At 38.2% G+C, this 19,009-nt stretch overlaps 1 protein-coding gene across 1 annotated transcript; it reads left to right on the forward strand.

Annotated features, from left to right (window-relative positions):
- The first annotated feature begins 12 nt into the window (after nucleotides 1-12).
- Nucleotides 13-17,131, forward strand: TMEM184C (transmembrane protein 184C). The gene is made up of 10 exons (XM_037162371.2): nucleotides 13-709; nucleotides 7,095-7,225; nucleotides 7,324-7,360; nucleotides 8,244-8,449; nucleotides 11,111-11,185; nucleotides 12,319-12,412; nucleotides 14,021-14,133; nucleotides 15,476-15,575; nucleotides 16,027-16,198; nucleotides 16,411-17,131. Exons 1-10 carry the CDS (start codon nucleotides 491-493, stop codon nucleotides 16,647-16,649), a joined length of 1,386 nt encoding a protein of 461 aa, XP_037018266.2. The 5' UTR covers nucleotides 13-490; the 3' UTR covers nucleotides 16,650-17,131.
- The last annotated feature ends 1,878 nt before the right edge of the window (nucleotides 17,132-19,009 follow it).

Here is a 19,009-nt window from a genome sequence, read left to right on the forward strand (position 1 = left end):
CCCTGGTTTGGGGTTGGGTTCCGTCTTTGAGGGGGGATGGCCTGTAGGAGCAGGTGAGGGTTCTGAAAGACTGTAGGGTTTGAGCCTCGCCTCCTGTTTATAAGCGAAATTGAATAAAGGGGCGCTTGGGAGCTTGCAAGATAGCAAGCTCGACCTTCCAAGAAAAGAGCGAGTAGGTCGGTAGCTGAGAGACAGAAGCAAAGTGTGTGCAGGGTGTTCAGAAATCGTTGTTGTTCCGCGCCGCTCTCCAGGCCATGGTGCAGCAAGAGCTCTGGGCGATACCCAGGTGAGGGCAGCGGCTCCGTCCGGGGTTTCCACCGCAGAAAAACTGGGTAGATGCAGGGTGGGGAAAAAAGGATGCTGCCCGTTCTGCTCCCCGGTAGCACCCTGAGCGGCCGCAGTTGCCGCAGCTGCAGCAGACAGCACAGCGCAGGCCGGGGAGGCGGCTCGAGCTGCTGGTAAAGTCGCCCAACAGCTATTTGTGTGTAGGATGCGAGTTGATAAGACAGCCAAAGAACAGAGCTCCCCAATACAATATCTTTCGAGCTCTTTTTCCTTGCTATTCGGAGTTGATTTATGTGGAAACATGCCTTGCACTTGTACCTGGAGGAACTGGAGACAGTGGATTCGTCCTTTAGCAGCGGTCATCTACCTGGCGATCGTATTGGTTGCAGTTCCCCTTTGCGTGTGGGAATTACAGAAACTGCAGGTAAGGAGCCTGTACATCGACTCTATCCTTTCCTCTACCTTCCTGCCCCATCTGAGGTTGCTCATTTTTACCCTGGATGCCTCAGACTTGATATCCTGGAAACCACGTCATGTAAATGAGCCCAGTTTTAGGATATAAACCTGTCTAGTTTCTTCTTCACGGTTTTTCAAAGCATAACACAGGTGGAGGCAGGACCAGGTCGAGAAAATAGGATATATTAAGATAGCCGCATAGAAAAGCACTGTTTTGTTTTGCAAGTATTCTTCAATTCTTTGAAAGTGAGGTAATTTTATCCCTTAAATCTGATCTGTCCCAACATTGGGCTTGAGTAAACTACCTTGAAAGCCACGTATTGAGTTTTATTAGCATTTAACTAGCTTCCTGAATTAAAGGATTCTAGTCGATTTAACTTTGTTGTTTTTACTTCAGAAATTAACTCTTAACCAACAAAGGTTTTGCAAAAGTCCCTTGTATATTTTTTGATGTCATATTCTTATTATGACATCAATAAAGTACTACAAGCTGAAAGACCCCAAGCTAAATACTTAACTAAGGTGTGTACTTTATAAATATTGTATAACGAACTTTAAATTCCAATTGAGTAATAACTACTTTTACCTAGAAACACCTTTTTACAAAGGATATGACAAGATCATGGCTACTTGAGGCCCTTATTTTTATTTAAAACTATTTTTTTAATTTTCAAGTACATTTGACCATCAATATTAGTTTCAGATGTCCAGCATAGTGATTAGATGTTTATAGAATTTATGAAGCAATCCCTTCTGTAGGTCTTGCACCCATCTGACACCAATATATAATTGTTAAAGTGTTACTGACTGATCTCTATGCTATACTTTACATCCCCATGACTATTTTATAATTGCCAATTTATACTTTTTAATACTTTCAATTTGAGACCTTTTATTGTGGAGATGACTTGTATTTACATAAGTAAACAAAATGTGTATTAAACACATTTTGTTTTCTGTATGTTCACATGTGTTTTTTGTTGCTTTTCCCATGCTGGCATAGTCCATGTAGTTACTTTTAATGTATAATATTCCACTACTTTAAATATTTCTCATTTGTTGGATATTTAGGTTATTTCCATAATTTGTTTACCAAAGACATCTTAATACAAATAGGGATTTCTTATTTTGAAGTATTTCTTTGGAATGCGGCATAGGAAATACTTTTAAAGTTAATGATATGTATAGGGTCAACCTGTTGTAAGACTTCTCAGGTGTTGGTTTCAAGTGTGGTGTTTTAAGTGCCAGCTTTTAAGGAAAGTTTTGGTCTGCAATCTCCACTGCTAACATTGCACCAAATGCATTATGTTCTGCCTGGACTCTTGCCAACACACCAGCAAAAGTATTGAATTAAAACGTAAGTCATGTGATATATGTCCTCTTCTCACAGTTTCCCTGTCTCTCCTCGTCCCAAATTAAAAGCCAGTGTCCCTAACTGTGGCCATCAAGGCCCACAGGACCTGATACCACCCCCCTCTGACTTTCCTCAGTTCCTGAGCCTTACCCACACCCACTTCGCCCACTCATGAGAGGCACACTCCCTCCATAAGGTCGTGTACTAAATGTCCCCCTTCGTGGCATGCCCTTCCTTTGTGTCCTTCAGGTCTTTACCAAGACGTCACCCAGCCACCCTGTGTAACATTCAGGTTTCCCTTCCTCAACTTTTTATATATTCTTTACTGCTGTTTTTCTTCCCAGGATTCGTCACCATCTAACATGATGTATATTTTACTTACTTTGTTTTCTTCTCCTTCTGCCCGAATGTCTGATGGTGACTGTTTGAGTCCCGGTGCTAAATCAGACTCATGTTCTGTGTGATGAAAGATGGAAACCCAGCGCCTACCTCCATGGAACTCAGTGGTGGGGGCAGTGGCTACTTGGGCTGCGTGACTTATGGCCCAAATCAGGACAGCAGAAACAGAGAGAAAACTGGCTTTTTGGTATTCTTAAAAGTGAAGAAATAGGAACTGACAGGGCATTGGGTTGGGAAGGGGAGACAGAGTAAGGGCAATACCAGGAATGACTGTGAGACTTGTGGCTTGACCACCAGGGTAGATAGGGTGGATGGTGATGTCAGTTAACTGAGAGGGAAAGTTGACAGGGACATGTTTCAGAAAAATCAAGGGTTTTTGTTTTTGTTTTTAATTTTTATTCATTGGTTTTAGAGAGAGGGGGGAAGGCAAAGGAGAGAGAGAAACATCAATTTGTTCCATTTATTGATGCATTCATTGGTTAATTCTTGTATGTGCCCTGACCAGAGATCAAACCTGCAATCTTGGGGTCCTGGGACAATGCTCTCATTCAACTAAGCTACTTGGCCAGGGCAAGAAATTGATTCTTTTGGGCATTTATATCGAGGTACATGAGAGACATTCAGATGGGCATGGAAGATATGCAGTTGGATATACAAGTCTAGAGCTCAGAAAGGTTTAAGCTGCAGATATAAATGGGAGTTGTCAGAACAGAGATGCTCTTTAAAGCCATAAAGGTGAGTGCTATTGTAAGGGAGAATAAAAGGCTGAGTACCTAGCTCCAGGAGTTAGGGATCAAGTAGGGGAATTAGGAGCCTAAAAAAAAAGCAGCAGCCAGTGGGAAAGTGCAATGCCAGGAGAGGTGTCTGGGTAGCCAGAACACGAGAGTGTTTCAAGCACAAAGAAGTAAATGGTCAGGGGACATACAGTCTTGGTATTGCTGAGATACCTTTGGTTTTCACGAGATAGGAATGTCACTTTATAGTGATTTGAGTAATGGCTTTAACAGACTTGTGATGGCTGAAACTAGAGAGAGTCGTTTGAAATATGAATGTGGTGGGTAAAGAAGTGGAATCAGGATATGAAGGCAAGTTTTTTTCTTTTTGTTTTGATTATTTTGACTCTAAGGGGACCTGAGAAATGAATAGCACAGTAGATAGGAGTGTGGGATTAGGGGAGTAGTTTTTTTTCTCCTTGTTGTGTTTTGTTTTTAAGGATCTAGATACTAACTATAGCATGTTCCTAAGATTTAGGCATACTTTCATTTAATATTCTTAATAACCCTGAAGCATAGGTATTATCTTCATTTTATGGATTTGAAAACAGGTAAGTGGATAAAGGGACCTTGTGCTGAAGTATTCTACATACAACACCCTTATTGTTCTCTACATCATTATTCATGAAATGAGTTTGTGTATCTGAAATACTTAATACCCTGCCCAGCACATTGGAGATACTCAATAAGCCCTAATTACCATTGTTGTTTAAACAATAGCCTCACTGTTCTTGCATTGGAACAGCAATTCTTTTTCTCATGAAATAGCATCTTAGTTGGTATTAGGTTCTCTATTGAATACCTGTGGCAAAGTTTTATGCATCTGCCTGAGCCCTAGATAAAATAGTTGACATTTAGGGACAGACTTGAATGAAAAATATGTGTCTTTTAAACACTAGAATCACAGTGCTAACAGTGAGACATCCATGGAAACTGAGATTGTAGAAAACAGGAGGTTTATACCGCTGGTTCCATGCCCACAGTGGTGCATACACAGTCATTGATTGGAGTGGCAAGGTGACTGCGCTATTTAAGCTCACTCTCACTCTCTCATTTGGCTGAGTAGGTATAACTGAAGTCAAGTTAGGTAAATGTGCACGTGATGTCACGCTGCTCTGCAGTCATGTCTCCCTGTGCTCTGGTCCTCATGGTCCGAGTAGCCACCCTCTATGTCAGTGCTTCTCTCGTCCCCTCGGGATTGGGGACAGCTCTCCTATTCCTCTCTGGCCTCTGTTTTGAAAGCATTCAGCTGAGGGACAGTTAATTCACTCCTGGATGCTCATCTTCAATGGTTTTTTCTTATATTTCCTCTCTAGCTTCAGATTACCTGACCTTGTTGGGGGCGTGGAATCTACACTACTGATCTTCCCCTTATTTTGCGAGCCAGAAAACCCTACACATTGCTAATAAGTTTAATAATGTTAATGGTATCCTTATATCAAATGTGTCTTAAGCTTAAATTAAAATCAATGTAATAATTATACTAATTTCTACAGATACCTAGAGTTGACTTATTATATGTGCACACATAAGAGTTTAAGTTTCTTGTACATATGGCTTTTTATATAGCTCAAAAATGAGAACAACTGTAAATCCAGTGATTCAGATTAATGGCGCTAATGCGTACGGATGGAACTCAGTTACCACTTGCAGTGTATAAATGACACTAACTCCATGATGCAAGATTTTTGAAATTTGGCATTACTGTACTGAAATGACTCAATTATTCGGTCATTTGTTTTATGATCATTTGAGAAAGAACTTTTTTCTTATAGCACACTGGGGTCATTTTATCTTTATTTTTCACAAGCACATCAATTTTCTCTTTAAAAAAATGTTTTCTTTATTTTTATTGTTGACACTACTACAGATTTCCCATTGCCCCATCCCCTTTGTCTTCCTCCACAGAGCCCTGCCCTGCCTCCCTCTGGCCATCCTCAGACTGTGGTCTTTTTTTTTTTTTTTTTTTTAATTTTTTTATTGATTATGCTGTTACAGTTGTTCTATTCCCCCCCTTCATTCCCCTCCACCCTACCCCCCTCCCCCCCCCTACCCCTGTCCCCACCATTACCTCCCCTTTAGTTTATGACCATGTGTCTCAAGTCCTTTAGATTCTATATTTCCCATGCTATTCTTGCCCCCCCCATCTATTTTCTATCTACTGTCTATGCTACATATTTTCTGTACCTTCTCCCCCCTTCTCCTCCTCCCACTCCCCTGTTGCTAACCCTCCTTGAGATCTTCATTTCTGTGTTTCCACTCCTGATCTGTCCTTTTAGTTTGCTTTTGTTTTAGGTGTGGTTGTTAATAACTGTGAGTTTGCTGTCCTTTCACTGTTCATGTTTCTTTAACTTCTTTTTCTTAGATAAGTCCCTTTAACATTTCATATAATAAGGGTCTGGGGTTATGCATGTGCTTTGGCGAATCCCTTCCCCTTCTTTCTCATTTGCCTCTCAAGTTCTGTGTTTTGGCGCTAAGACCATTATAAAAACAAATGCGGGCATTAAAATTACTTAGCAATATTGTTCCTAATGGCCACTTCGTAGATCTAGAATATGCTTTTTTTTTTTTTAATTTTTATTTTAGGTCAGTATTAAAATGATTTCAATTTTAAATGAAATTCAGCCAAGCAAAAATCGCTGGAATATGATTGCTCAGACATTCCTTTTAGAATCTTTATCTCCACATACTTGCATTTCACTTACTGCTTTGATTAATCTCCAGCATTCAGCAAGGCTTTTGTATTTGCTTTGCAAGTTTTCCATACAGTGTAATGTAGGAATTTATTATTATAAATATATATATATATATTTGTTCTGTACACTTTTGCTTTTTATTTCTTTAATCTTTGACTGTCTGGTAAGAAATCTTGTTCAAAACAGTAAAACTAGAAGTTGTGGACTTAGTTCTACTTTAATTAACTGCTCATACCCCTCAAGTACAAAAAATAAATGCCTACCTTTTTTCCTTTAAAAAGTCAGCATTTCATTTTTTTTTTTAAATTAAAAGGATTCATACTCTTTAAGACAGGAGTGCAAGTAGGTATAAGATTAATTCCCTAGAGCACTTCAGATAGAACAGAGGTTCAAATAAATTTGTTTTTATCAAGAAGTGAGTAGATTACTTCAACTAGACCTAGGATGCGATAGTTAAAAGCATATTTTTAGAAAATGAGTTTTTATAGGATTACAGATTGATAAGATATTGACCTAAAAGAGGAATTAGAGCTCTTTAAAATGTAATATCCTGAGTTGACATTGTTATATGTAATCTATTAACACAAGTTGCTTCAACAATAATGGTGGCAGTGCCTACCAAGTAGGGGTTAAAAGTCATGATGTGGGCAAAGAACTTAACAAAGTGTCTGTCAGTCAGTAGTCAGTGTTCTGTAACTGTTCTGCTGATGTAACAGAATCTGCAGAAAATGTGGGTAGGTTTTTAATTTTCTAGACATAAAGATCAGTAAACCATACAAAGATTTTTATATTGAGTTGCAGAAAATTTGGAAACTCTGTATATCTCCACACCCGATAATCAAATCTAAAGGGCAAATAAGCTGCCGGGGAATGACATGGTGTTACCATTCTTAGTGTACACATCACTCTAGAAAAGGCCCCCTGAAGAAAATGGTCAATGCCATGGGGGAAATCCTGCCCCTTCCCTGTGCATAAGTGAAAATAGGCTGTTGACTAAAGCATAAGTAAAAAATAGCTAGTCATTTGGAAAATACTGGGCCTCATTAATAATCAAATAAATGAAAATTTAAGAAATAATTAGCTGTTTTAATATCAGAGAATTTATACTAGCATGTTCTTCTGCCTCTCAAGGTTGGAATACACACCAAGGCTTGGTTTATTGCTGGAATATTTTTGTTGTTGACTATACCTATATCGCTATGGGGAATATTGCAACATTTAGTGCATTACACACAACCCGAACTACAGAAACCAATAATAAGGTAAATTTTAACATATTTTGAATCTGTTAGTGTCGTGTTGGCTTATTTCATAAGTATAATGTAAAATGTCTTTAACTTATGTTTTGCTTTCCAAATAGGATTCTTTGGATGGTACCCATATACAGTTTAGATAGTGTAAGTATGTCTCATTTTATCTTATTAACTAAGAACTTTTTTGATGATACTACCTATCTTTAGCAAATGCTTAAAGTAATGAAAGTATTTTTATTTGGCAGTCAGAATCAAATTAATAAGAAAAGTAAAAAGCTTGTTTTTTATGTTGATGAAAATAGTATGACAATAGAAAAGGCAGATGCTTACAATTTTTTAAATCTATAGCTGTCTTCTTTGCTTAATCTTTAAAATGTCAGACTCTCACCCTTAATCCTTAAAAAAATATGTTTAAATTTACATTATCATCCTTTTTATTTATTAAATCTCTTATTTCAACAGCAACAAAAAACCTTCCCAATGGATTCTAACACAGTTCTTATAGGTGATTGCTTTAGTTTGATTATATATAAAGAAAATGTTTTTCACAGCATTTTCTATTATTATGTCAAAAAAAAATTGGATTTTTTTCTTCATACTCATCATTTATCCCCAAACAAATATTTTCATTGAAGGTGTTTATTGCTTTTAGAAATTCAGCTCTGGTAGCCCTCATGATAATAAACTTTCAAAAGTTTGATGAACATAACAAGTTCAAAAATTAGCCCTTGCTGGTGTAGCTCAGTGGATTGAGCGCGGGCCTGCGAACCAGACAATCACAGTTCGATCCCAGTCAGGGCACATACTAGGGTTGCAGGCAGGTTCCCTGCAGGCCAGTTCCCAGCAGGGGACGCATGAAAGGCAACCATACATTGATGTTTCTCTCCCTCTCTCCTTCCCTTCCCCTCTAAAGATAAATAAATAAAATCTTTTTTAAAAAAATAGCTTATTGTGAATACTGTAAATTGGAGTGGTAATTCATTTATCTTATGTGCACGTACTTTTAACATCTGTGCTTTTTTTATAGTGGGTAGCTTTGAAATATCCCAGGATTGCAATATATGTGGATACCTGCAGAGAATGTTATGAAGCTTACGTCATTTACAACTTTATGGGATTCCTTACCAATTATCTAACTAACCGGTACCCAAATCTGGTATTAATCCTTGAAGCCAAAGATCAACAGAAACATTTCCCTCCTTTATGTTGCTGTCCACCATGGGCTATGGGAGAGTAAGTATGTTTGGTTTTATTTAAGCAGTCAGTTCTTTGCAAAGCAGTGCGTTAAGTACTATGAACAGAAGAAAAAATGAGTCCCTTCCCTCATGTAGTTCATGGTTAAGTTTGAAGAGTAATGAAACACATTTTGATGATCCACACATAGTCAGTTTCTTTTAAATTATTCATTCTAAATAGAAAACTTAAAATATTATGGGTGAAAACATTAGAAATCAGTCAGTCATCATCCTTTTATAGTTGGGAATAGGGTCTGCAGAGATTAGTTTACTCAAGACCATATAGCCAGTTCATGACAAAATGAAATGCTTTTTCTCTGTTGAGATGATCATGGTTTCTCACCTTGAACATGTTAATGTAGTGAATTAGATTTGTGAATTATATTAAAACCCCCTCGCTCTCAAGGATAAATTCAAAGTAGTTGTGATTTATCATCTGCTTGCCTACAAGATTTGATTTGCTAATATTTTGTTTAGAATTTTTGCATGAGGAAAATTAGACTGGAATTTTCCTTTCTTACACAGTCCCTGTCTGGCTTTCATATCCTGGTTATCCTGCGAATAGGAATTCCTGCCTTTCACTTGTGTGTCGCAGGAAGAGACTGTGTGCTCTACCCTGAAAGATTAGGCCTGACTTTTTGCTGTGGGATGACGGTTATAGAACTAATCAGGCTTCCTATGGTTTCTGGAATTTTTTTTTGAAGTTTTTAGGAATTGGGCAAAATAGACAATTTAAAAATGTATGGGCATACGTCACTTTAAAACTTCTTCACCTCTTTTGGATCTGCGGCGCCTTTCCTATTTTTGATGTTACTAGTATGTATTTTTTCTTTGAAAAATTTTGGCATACGTTTCCCTGGTCTTCTCAAGAACTGATTTCCGGCTTTGCTAATTCTGTCTGTGATGTGTTTGTTTTCTATTTCATTAATTTCTGCTCTATTTTTACTTTCCTCCTCCCATTTCTTTTGGTTTATTATATTTTTTTTTCCTAACATGTTAGAGTCTTTAATTTACAGCTTTTCTTTTTCTTTTTCACACTATTTAAAGCTATACATTTCTGTTCAAGTTCTACATTCATTCCTTGTATCTCAGTTCTTCTATTTAGGATCATTTCCCTCTTTCTAAAGTATAGCCCTTAAAACTTCCTTTACTTTCAATTTATCAGTGGCAGATTTTCTCAGATATGCTAATCCAAAGTGTCTTTAGTTTGTCCTCATTTGTGAAAGATAGTTTTGGATACACGTCTTTGTTAACTGGATTTTCTCCTACCATTTTGAAGATTTTATTACTCTTAATTGTGTCTTCATTTATTACTGTTAACCCTCTGCTGTCCATCTGATTGTCTTTCAGTTATACATGACGTGTCTCCCAACTGCCTCTAAGATTCTCTGTTCCTGATGTTGGCAGTTTCACTGTTGAAGTATCTAGCTGGTTCTGGCTGGCTGGTTTGAAGCCCTGCTTAGTTTACAGTGCGCCCCAGTCCGTAGATCCTGTCTTTCATCAGTTCTGCAAAGGTCTCAGCCATGATCTCTTCCTCCACTCTCTCTTGTAATTCGCATTATATGTTAGACTTTGTTCTGTTCTTTGTAACTTTTTTTTCACATTTTCTCTTTGTCTCAGCCTTTGCTATTTGCTATATTCTGAGCAAATTTTTTTCAGATACATCTTCCAGTCATGGATTCTCCATAGCTTTCAAAGGTATCTAATTGGCTATTTAATCCATCTGCATAGTGAGTGACTCTTAGAGTTCTCAGCTTTGTTTTGACAGTCAACTCAGAGAATACTATAGGTTTAAGCAGTTCGAACTTAACTGAGCTTTGTAAAGGGTATGAGATGGGAAGCACCATTGTACAGCCAAGAAGGATCTTCAAGAGATCTTGCAGCAAGCCCAAGTGCAATTCCTAGAGCCACCACCATTACCTCAGCACAGAGAAGGTTCTCAGCACAGAGAGCCCCAGCCGTTAATCAAACCTATTAACACAGCATCTCAAGGTCTGTGTGCCTGACACTTCTCAAGTCTAAGTGTGACTCTTAACTTAGGGGATTCATTGTACATAACACTGATGACCACCAGTTTTCTTGATGGAAGTGCTAAATGATGAGCATTTGCCCTCAGAGCCACTTGGTCTTCTGTGTAGTCTTGCACGAGTCTCTTGGGTAGAGAACCTTGTTTTGGTAGTTGTGTTCAGGGACTTTCTCGTTTTTGTTTGTTACTCCTTGTGAATTTTCCCCTAAATTGAGTGAGCCCAGCGGTAGAATGAAAACTGTTTTGTCCTCTCAGAGTATCTAGTAAATAATAGTTTCTGGAATGATATTTAAATACCAGACTTGAAGCTGAATCCTGAAATGTAAATACTTTCACATACACATATACACATAATTCATTTGTTAATCATTTTTTATTCCAGAAACACTTTTGTTCTTTTTGTTACTGTTTATGAAAGGGGTTCTTCAGAGGTATAGTTGTCAAATTTTTTAAATAGTATTTAAATTATTTGTTTGCTACCATCCAAGTGCTTCCCCAATTGCCATTTACAATGAGTAAATGAAATATAAATATGGCATCCCTTGTCATCGTGATTTTAATCTGGGGGCTCTGGAGAAACTCTGGTGCTGTTTGAATGACCAGTGGAAACGCTGGGTTCTTTTTCTTCGGCAGAGTGTTGCTGTTCAGGTGCAAGCTGGGCGTCCTGCAGTACACAGTGGTCAGACCATTCACCACCATCATTGCTTTGTGAGTACACAGAGCTTACGTTATGTTTTAAGTCTTCATACTCTGCTCTTTCTCAAGTGGGACAACTGAGTAGAAAGACACAAAGAACACTAGGTTACTTGTTTATAGTACAGGCCTAGAGTTATTTTAAAAACACAGCACATAGAAACCTTGCTGCATTAAATAAGGTGACCATTCGTAGGCAAAGAATCTCCACAGCATTCTTCTACATAACATTCTCTCTAGAGCTTTCTGGAAAGCACTTAAATACTTTCTCTTTTAAATACTAGTTCACACAACTTTACAGAAACATCCATGACATGAATTTAAAGTTTGTTACTTTAGGTTCATTGTATGGTCTTACGTTCTAAGTAGTTTAGAATATGAACACTATATTTCAAGGAAAAAATCTTATTTTTATTTTTTAGTAATTCTGTCAAGGTTTAGCACTTGAAATAAATTAAGCTACCTGGTAAAACTACTCCCTAAAAATTTAAAAATTAATCATTTAAAGCAGGTAGATTGTGTGTCTTACCTGCTGCTTGTAACTAACGTTCCGCTTGTTTACAGAGGAAGACAGGAAAGACGGGTGAAAGAAACATTTGGTTCTTTATTCTGCCTTTGAGCTGGCAGTTCTGTAGTGATATTCACCTCAGAATTAAGATTAATCCACTTATTTGTGAAGGCATGCTTTAGTTTCTGCAGATTAGAAACTGTAATTGTGTAAGTTAAATACTTAGCTCTGGGTCATCATAAAATTTACCTCCAAGACATTTGAGGGGAAAACTTAGAGTTGTAGTTATAGTTATTAGAGTTGTAATTAGAGCTGTACTTTATAACAATCGTGCTTTTGACAGTAGGCAGCATAATTTTTTTTTTGAAGCTGTATATAACTACACTATCTAGTTCAGTGTATGTGCCTTACTCGGATTTACTTCAGCTTGGAGGTATGATCATATGGCAACATTTCTGGAAAAATGTTTTTTTTTTTGTTTGTTTGTTTTGAAACATCTCTGTGACCAAAATCAAGTGATTGTCTCTAGGATCTTTTAAATGAACTGACTTTTAAATTTAAGTATTGCTGTCCATGCTGTATTTTAAAATATATCTTGATATAGTTCATCATAAATTTATCTCATTTTTACCATTTCTAGAGTCTGTGAGCTGCTTGGTGTATATGATGAAGGCAACTTCAGTTTTTCAAATGCTTGGACTTACTTGGTTATTATAAACAATATGTCACAATTGGTAGGTAAACATTCCTCTTAACTATACTAACTTAGTGTCTCTAATTCTAAATTCTTAGGGAAAGTATCTTGGGAATAAAGCTTGTTACGTTTTAATCTCGAAGTTTGATTTAAAGGAAGAATTTGAAGAAACAGTAACATGTATCTATGCATACAGATATAATATCTTTGTCAATTATTTGGTGACTTATGCCTTGACCTGTTTATTGTGTTTGTTCATTTGCTTCTGGGTACTTACTGCACACAAAGCCCTCTCTTAAAAAAAAGAAAGAAACCAGACATACCCTAGGCACGTTGAGTAAGAGCCTCTCACATATTTGGAATTAAAGAAAAATTGAGAATGTCAAGTATTTAAAAATTTTGTTCTAGATACCGAAATGCTCTAAATAACTATCTGATGCTTTCAACTTAACAATTTGAAATTGTTTTCAAAATAACTGTCTGCTGCTTTCAGTGTAACAATTGAAAATCTTCTAATTAATGCCTTCAGCAAAATAGTCATTTAGATGGAGCGGCGCACCTGTGTGGTGTTTCGAGGTCCAGACTAGAAATCAAATGCCTGTGTGTTCAAAGCTTTGCCTTATGTTTACGTTCTTTGGAACCAGTAATTCCATTTCTGGAAATGCATCTTCAAGTAATGGTCAGAAGTACTTTCGTTTTGATTATCTTCGTATATAAAGCCTGTTTGTAGTAGCAAAAGGCTGGAACCCATCCAAAGCCCAGAGATGGGGCTGGTTAAATGTACTGTGGTCCTTCCACTGGCCAAAATATTTGGTGGTTACTAAAAATAATTTTTATGAAACCTGTGGAAAAGAGAGAAAAATCAGGCAACAAAACTTATATTTAGTTGATGATACCGGTTAAAAACACGTTATGTGTGAACAGGAACAGTCGGCTGGTAGGACTGTGAACCCCTTTACACTTCACTGCTTTCATACTCTAAACTCCTTAAATGGACATTCTGTGATTCTAATGAGGAAAACTAAACTTCCAGGAAAATGTTCACTGCTCTCCGACATTACACGAATTACAATTGATTTTTTAAAATAAGCCTTGAGCATTTATTTTATAAAAGTAAATTCTGCTAGATGAACATGCGGCCCGCAAGAAAATTGTTTCCCTGATTCCTTACTTTCAGATAGAATGGTCAGCCTTTTACTGCAAAGTGCTTATTTAACGTGTTGATTTGTACTGAGTAGCTCGACCCTTATAAAATAATGGTAATTTGTGTACAAAAGCCATTACTAAGTAGTGTTTTTATTTTGGCGGAGTGCGAAGGCGGCTGCACATGCGTGAAGCCTCTTCATCAGGCACAGCCCTCACTTTGTTGTTCGTGGGCCCCAGTGAGTGAGCACCGAAAACCATTGTCACGGTACATGCTACACGTCTCTTCGGAGAGGTTTTGTCTGTGTACATATTCATCCATGGCAAACTATAAAAGCTTGTTAACCTAAAAATACCGTAATACAGCCTAGAAAAGTTTGCCTGAAATGGCACTGCCGAAAACATTACTCTATACCAGGTCTCTGCTATGTAACTTCAGTATTTCTACTACTCTATTTAGTTATTCTTATTGAAGAAGTTTCATTGTTGATCTTGTTGTTTCTAGTTTGCCATGTACTGTCTGTTGCTGTTTTATAAAGTCCTGAAGGAAGAACTGAGTCCAATCCAGCCTGTTGGCAAATTCCTTTGTGTAAAGCTAGTGGTTTTTGTTTCTTTTTGGTAAGTATTGCTTCATCTTAAATATTCTCATTTTTTAAAGGACAATAAAACTGTTAACTAGGGAAGATTTTTAAAATTCTTTTAATACAGAAGGTAAATTAAAATGTCTCTGATTACCTTTTAAAAAGTTCATCCTTTTAGCCCATGTTTTTTAATAAGGAACTAATCAGATGGCCATGTAATATTTACAAGAAGAAAATAATTTGAGACAGCCTAAATGTCTCAACAGGGTGGGTGACGGGGGCCTAGAAACAAATAGATGGAATTTAACAACATACAAATAAAACGTGGAAAAAGGAAAAGTCCTTAATGCCACCACTCAGAATGATTGTTACAAACCTCTGCAGAAATAAGTTTCATACTATAAAAACTTACAGAATTTAGTATGTTCAGTATATTGTAGATACAATTCTTCATTGGTAAAATGAGATATAATTTTGTAGTTTAGGTATTTTTTGGTTTAGCTTAGTATTCTGTTGTATAAATATAATTTTTAACTAATCTCTTGACATTTAGGTTATTCGTAATTTCTTTCACCATTATACGCAGTATTAAAGTGAATAGTATTCTCTATAAAACTATCAAGATGAGATGATCATCTGATCATCTCATTGTTGGCTGATTAAATTTAATCTGGGTTCAGATCCCTAGTCTCTAGCTCCAGCACTTCAAACAGGACTGGTTTCAAAAAAATTTTTTTTTAAATAATCTCAATAGTTCATACATGTAAAACAACATTTAAGTATCTGCCCTTTCGTTTTAAATGCCTGTTGTGGGGTATTAGGCATTACCTACGAACAGGAAGAACTACAATTCCTTGTGCACACTTTCAAAAAAAAAGACATATGGCCCCGGCCAGTGTGGCTCAGCTGGTCCCAGAAACTGAAAGGCCTTGGTTTGATTCCCAGTTGGGGCACGTGCCTGGGTTGCGGACTTGGTTCATGGTTGGGAGCGCATGGGAAAGGAAACCAGTCAACATTTCTCTCCCGCCCCTCCTCCCCTTAACCTCTCAAAAAAAAAAAAAAAGTATAAACCAAGCACCGAAATTCTCAGAATAAAAAATCAAAATTCACATGATGAAACTGTACTGGAAGAGGAACTTTGTAAAGGAAGTAAATCATTTTCATGTGGACACACAGTGTGCGGGAGTATGCGGTAGAGGTGCAGTGCACTGTGGCGGTGGTGGTGGTGGAGGTGGTAGTGGCAGTGGAGGCGGTGGGGAGGGTCATGGTCCACAGGGTGTGCAGGGTGGGGTTTAACTTTCTTAAGTGGCCTATTTGTAAAACAACGGCTCATTTTATGCTTGATATAGATTTGGCGTTTACCTTTTCCTAACATATAGGCAAGCAGTAGTTATTGCTTTGTTGGTAAAAGTTGGCGTTATTTCTGAAAAGCACACATGGGAATGGCAGACTGTAGAAGCTGTGGCTACAGGACTCCAAGTAAGTAGTGCTGTTTCTGAGTTCAGTGGAACTTTCGTTAGGCGTTGTTGTATTAAGCATGTTCTCTCTTAAAACCTGACAATGAGCAGGCTACTGTTAGCCAATTTCTCTAGGACTCTCCCATTTCACCTGTAAAGTGAGGCTATTAATTACTGCTTTGTAGAGTCAGGAATACAACCTAGATTTCAGTATTCCTGGTCCATTTATCTTTCTGCACTTTAGTTTATAGTCCCTGAGCATTCAGTTTACTTTACTAAGAAATACTTGTGAGGTCGTGCAAAATGGATTTAAATTTTTGGAGGTCAAAGATTATTATTTTGGAAAGTGGAAAAACTATTATCTTATGGAGGGGAAAACAGCTATTGACGTGTATTTTTGAAGAGGAAGAATGTTTTTCCTTTACCTACAAAACTAGATTTAAACTCAAAGATGGCTGACATTTCTGTTGTAGGACTTCATTATCTGTGTTGAGATGTTCCTCGCTGCCATTGCCCATCACTACACTTTCTCGTATAAACCGTATGTCCAAGAAGCAGAAGAAGGCTCATGCTTTGACTCCTTTCTCGCTATGTGGGATGTTTCAGACATTAGGGATGATATTTCAGAACAAGTAAGGCATGTTGGTAAGTACAGTCATCTGGTTCATCCAAATACGTGCTTTTATTAAGGGCAGTTCAGTAGCTATTTAAGAGATGAAAAGACTGTTTAAAGCACATACCACCATTAGGCTCTTCAAATAGGGAGGGGAGAGGAGCTTATGTTAAGTAAATTTGTAGTGGTAAGCTATGATTACTTAATTTTTGGCTAACTTGGAAACCTTTATACTATTTTAAAGGAAGGACAGTCATGGGACATTCTAGGAAAAAGTTTTTTCCTGAGGACCAAGATCAAAACGAACATACAAGCTTGTTGTCATCGTCATCACAAGATGCAATTTCTGTTGCCTCTTCCGTGCCGCCTTCCCCTGCGGGTCACTATCAAGGCTTTGGACACACCCTGACTCCCCAGACTACACCTACAGCTGACATGTCCGAGGACATGTGTAACACTACAGACGAACCCGTGGTCTCCTGAACAGTGTGGGAAAGCAGACTGCACTACTGCCGTGTTATTCGGCACATGGTATCACATTGCTCAGGATTTTGTGCTTGGGACAAGCCATAAGTGATGGGAAACTTCAACACAAAAACAGGTGAAAGCCAGGTACTGCTGGATTTATAACTAAATTTTGTATCTCAATTAATCAGTCTAAATATCCTAGACTTCAACTTGATTTCTTAACATTAGGGTATCACACACTGAAATGGTAGAAAATGACACTGTATTAAATGTTCCTGATGTTATTATTTGATCAAGAGAATGGGCATAAAAAAAATCAACGCTTCTTACTACCACAGCTGCATGAATATGATGCTCTGGAATTAGCAGAAAAGTGTAATTCAAAAATATGAATTAGTGGAACGTAATTATAATCATGTGCCATATATGCTAACAATTATTTCTTTATTTCACAATTAGATATCTTTCAATAAATGAGAATTTATCATTTTCTGCAACTTTGTGTCTCTTATTCTTTAAACATAAGACACTACTGTTTTAAACAAAAAGTTCTTTTTTTTTTTTTTTAATTTATTTATCTTTAGAGGGGAAGGGAAGGAGAGAGCGAGAGAAACATCAATGTGTGGTTGCCTTTCATGCGTCCCCTGCTGGGAATTGGCCTGCAGGGAACTGGCCTGCAACCCAGGAATGTGCCCTGACTGGGAATCGAACCGCGATTATCTGGTTCACAGGCCCGAGCTCAATCCACTGAGCTACACCAGCCAGGGCTTAAACAAAAAGTTCTTGATTAGAAAAGCATAGCATAAGAAGTCCAAAAATTTAAGGGTTAAAAATTATATACCTACAATGAGAAATACCTATCTCTTATATTCATATTAGAATAAGTATCTTGGACCCAATCTTAGTAATCTTAAAACTATCTAAACGTCATTTTCAGTAATGCTAATACATTAATAAGTTATTCGTGACTTTGAGATGAAAAGAAAACCTGAGGAATAAGAACTTGTGATAGAAGAGTCTGCTTTTCCTCGGTGCTATTACAGATGCCGGCAAATGTACACCTAGAAACCAGAAGACAGGTATGTGCTTTCTGGGAGGAGTTCACTCAGCGTGGTGTTTCTCACCACCCACTGGGTCACACTTAACATTTTATACTGCAAGACAGAGAAGTGCCAGAGTAGTATGTTACAATTGGCAACAGTAAGTATTTTCTCAAAACTCTTGACTGGCCTGCAACCCAGGCATGTGCCATGACTGGGAATCGAACTGTGATTGTGTGGTTCGCAGGCCTGCACTCAATCCACTGAGCTACACCAGCCAGGGCTAAATATTTCTATTGAAAGTAAAGGATGGTATAATATTAGAGGTAAGGAGAATAGGCATTGTAGAAAGAAGGTACATCTTATTCTGTGGCTTAAAAAGAGCACATAGTATATATAAAACATGATAATCTTACTATTCTAATTCAAGTGTTTAAAAATTGGACCAATTAGACTTCCAGCCAAGATGGAGGCATAGGTAGACACACTGCACCTCCTTACACAACCCAAATAAGGACAACAATGTAGAAACAAAATAACAACCAGAACTGACAGAAAATTGAACTATATGGAAGTCTGACAACCAAGGAATTGAATTAGACAGATTCATCCAGACAGACCAGTAGGAGGGGCAGAGTTGGGTGGGCGGCCACATGGGGAGGGGTCGTAGCAAAAAAAGGTGGCACTGGGCGCACGAGGCAGCAGCTGACAAACCCAGGGTCCGACCCTGGGCACACAGGTGGCAGCTGGCAGACCTTGGGTGCAGGGTGGCAACGGGCATACCCAGTGAGGCAGCGATTATGAGGTGGGGTACAGCGCACAAGGCAGCAGGCGGGTCAGGTGGTCCCACATTTGCAGGCAGATAAACCAGGCAAGACCGTGCAGTGGGATAGACTTTGCAACCCAAGGCCCCACCACTGGGGAATAAAGCCTCAAAACACTGATTGAAAACACCTGTGGGGGGTGAGGCATAGGGATAGATGCTCAGACCCATAGGGTCCTAGAATGTGCACCCACCCACGAATCAGCACAAGAAAGGCCCAGCTTGCTTGGGGGAAGCAGCAGAAGGGACTGAAATCTGACAGGACTAAGCACCATTGTTCCCTTTCTGACCCCGTCCCTACGTACAGCATGACACCCCAGCAACTGGCTTGCCCCACCCTGGTGAACACCTAAGGCTCCACCCCTCATACATAACAGTGCTACAAGACAAAAAAAATGGCCCAAATGGAACAGATCAAAAGCTCCAGAGCAAATACAATTAAGCAATGAACAGATTGCCAACCTATCAGATGCACAGTTCAAAGCACTGGTGATCAGGATACTCACAGAATT

This window comes from Artibeus jamaicensis, unplaced genomic scaffold (assembly GCF_021234435.1).
Source record: "Artibeus jamaicensis isolate MK-2021 breed Jamaican fruit bat unplaced genomic scaffold, CSHL_Jam_final scaffold_537, whole genome shotgun sequence".
Taxonomy (NCBI): domain Eukaryota; kingdom Metazoa; phylum Chordata; class Mammalia; order Chiroptera; family Phyllostomidae; genus Artibeus; species Artibeus jamaicensis.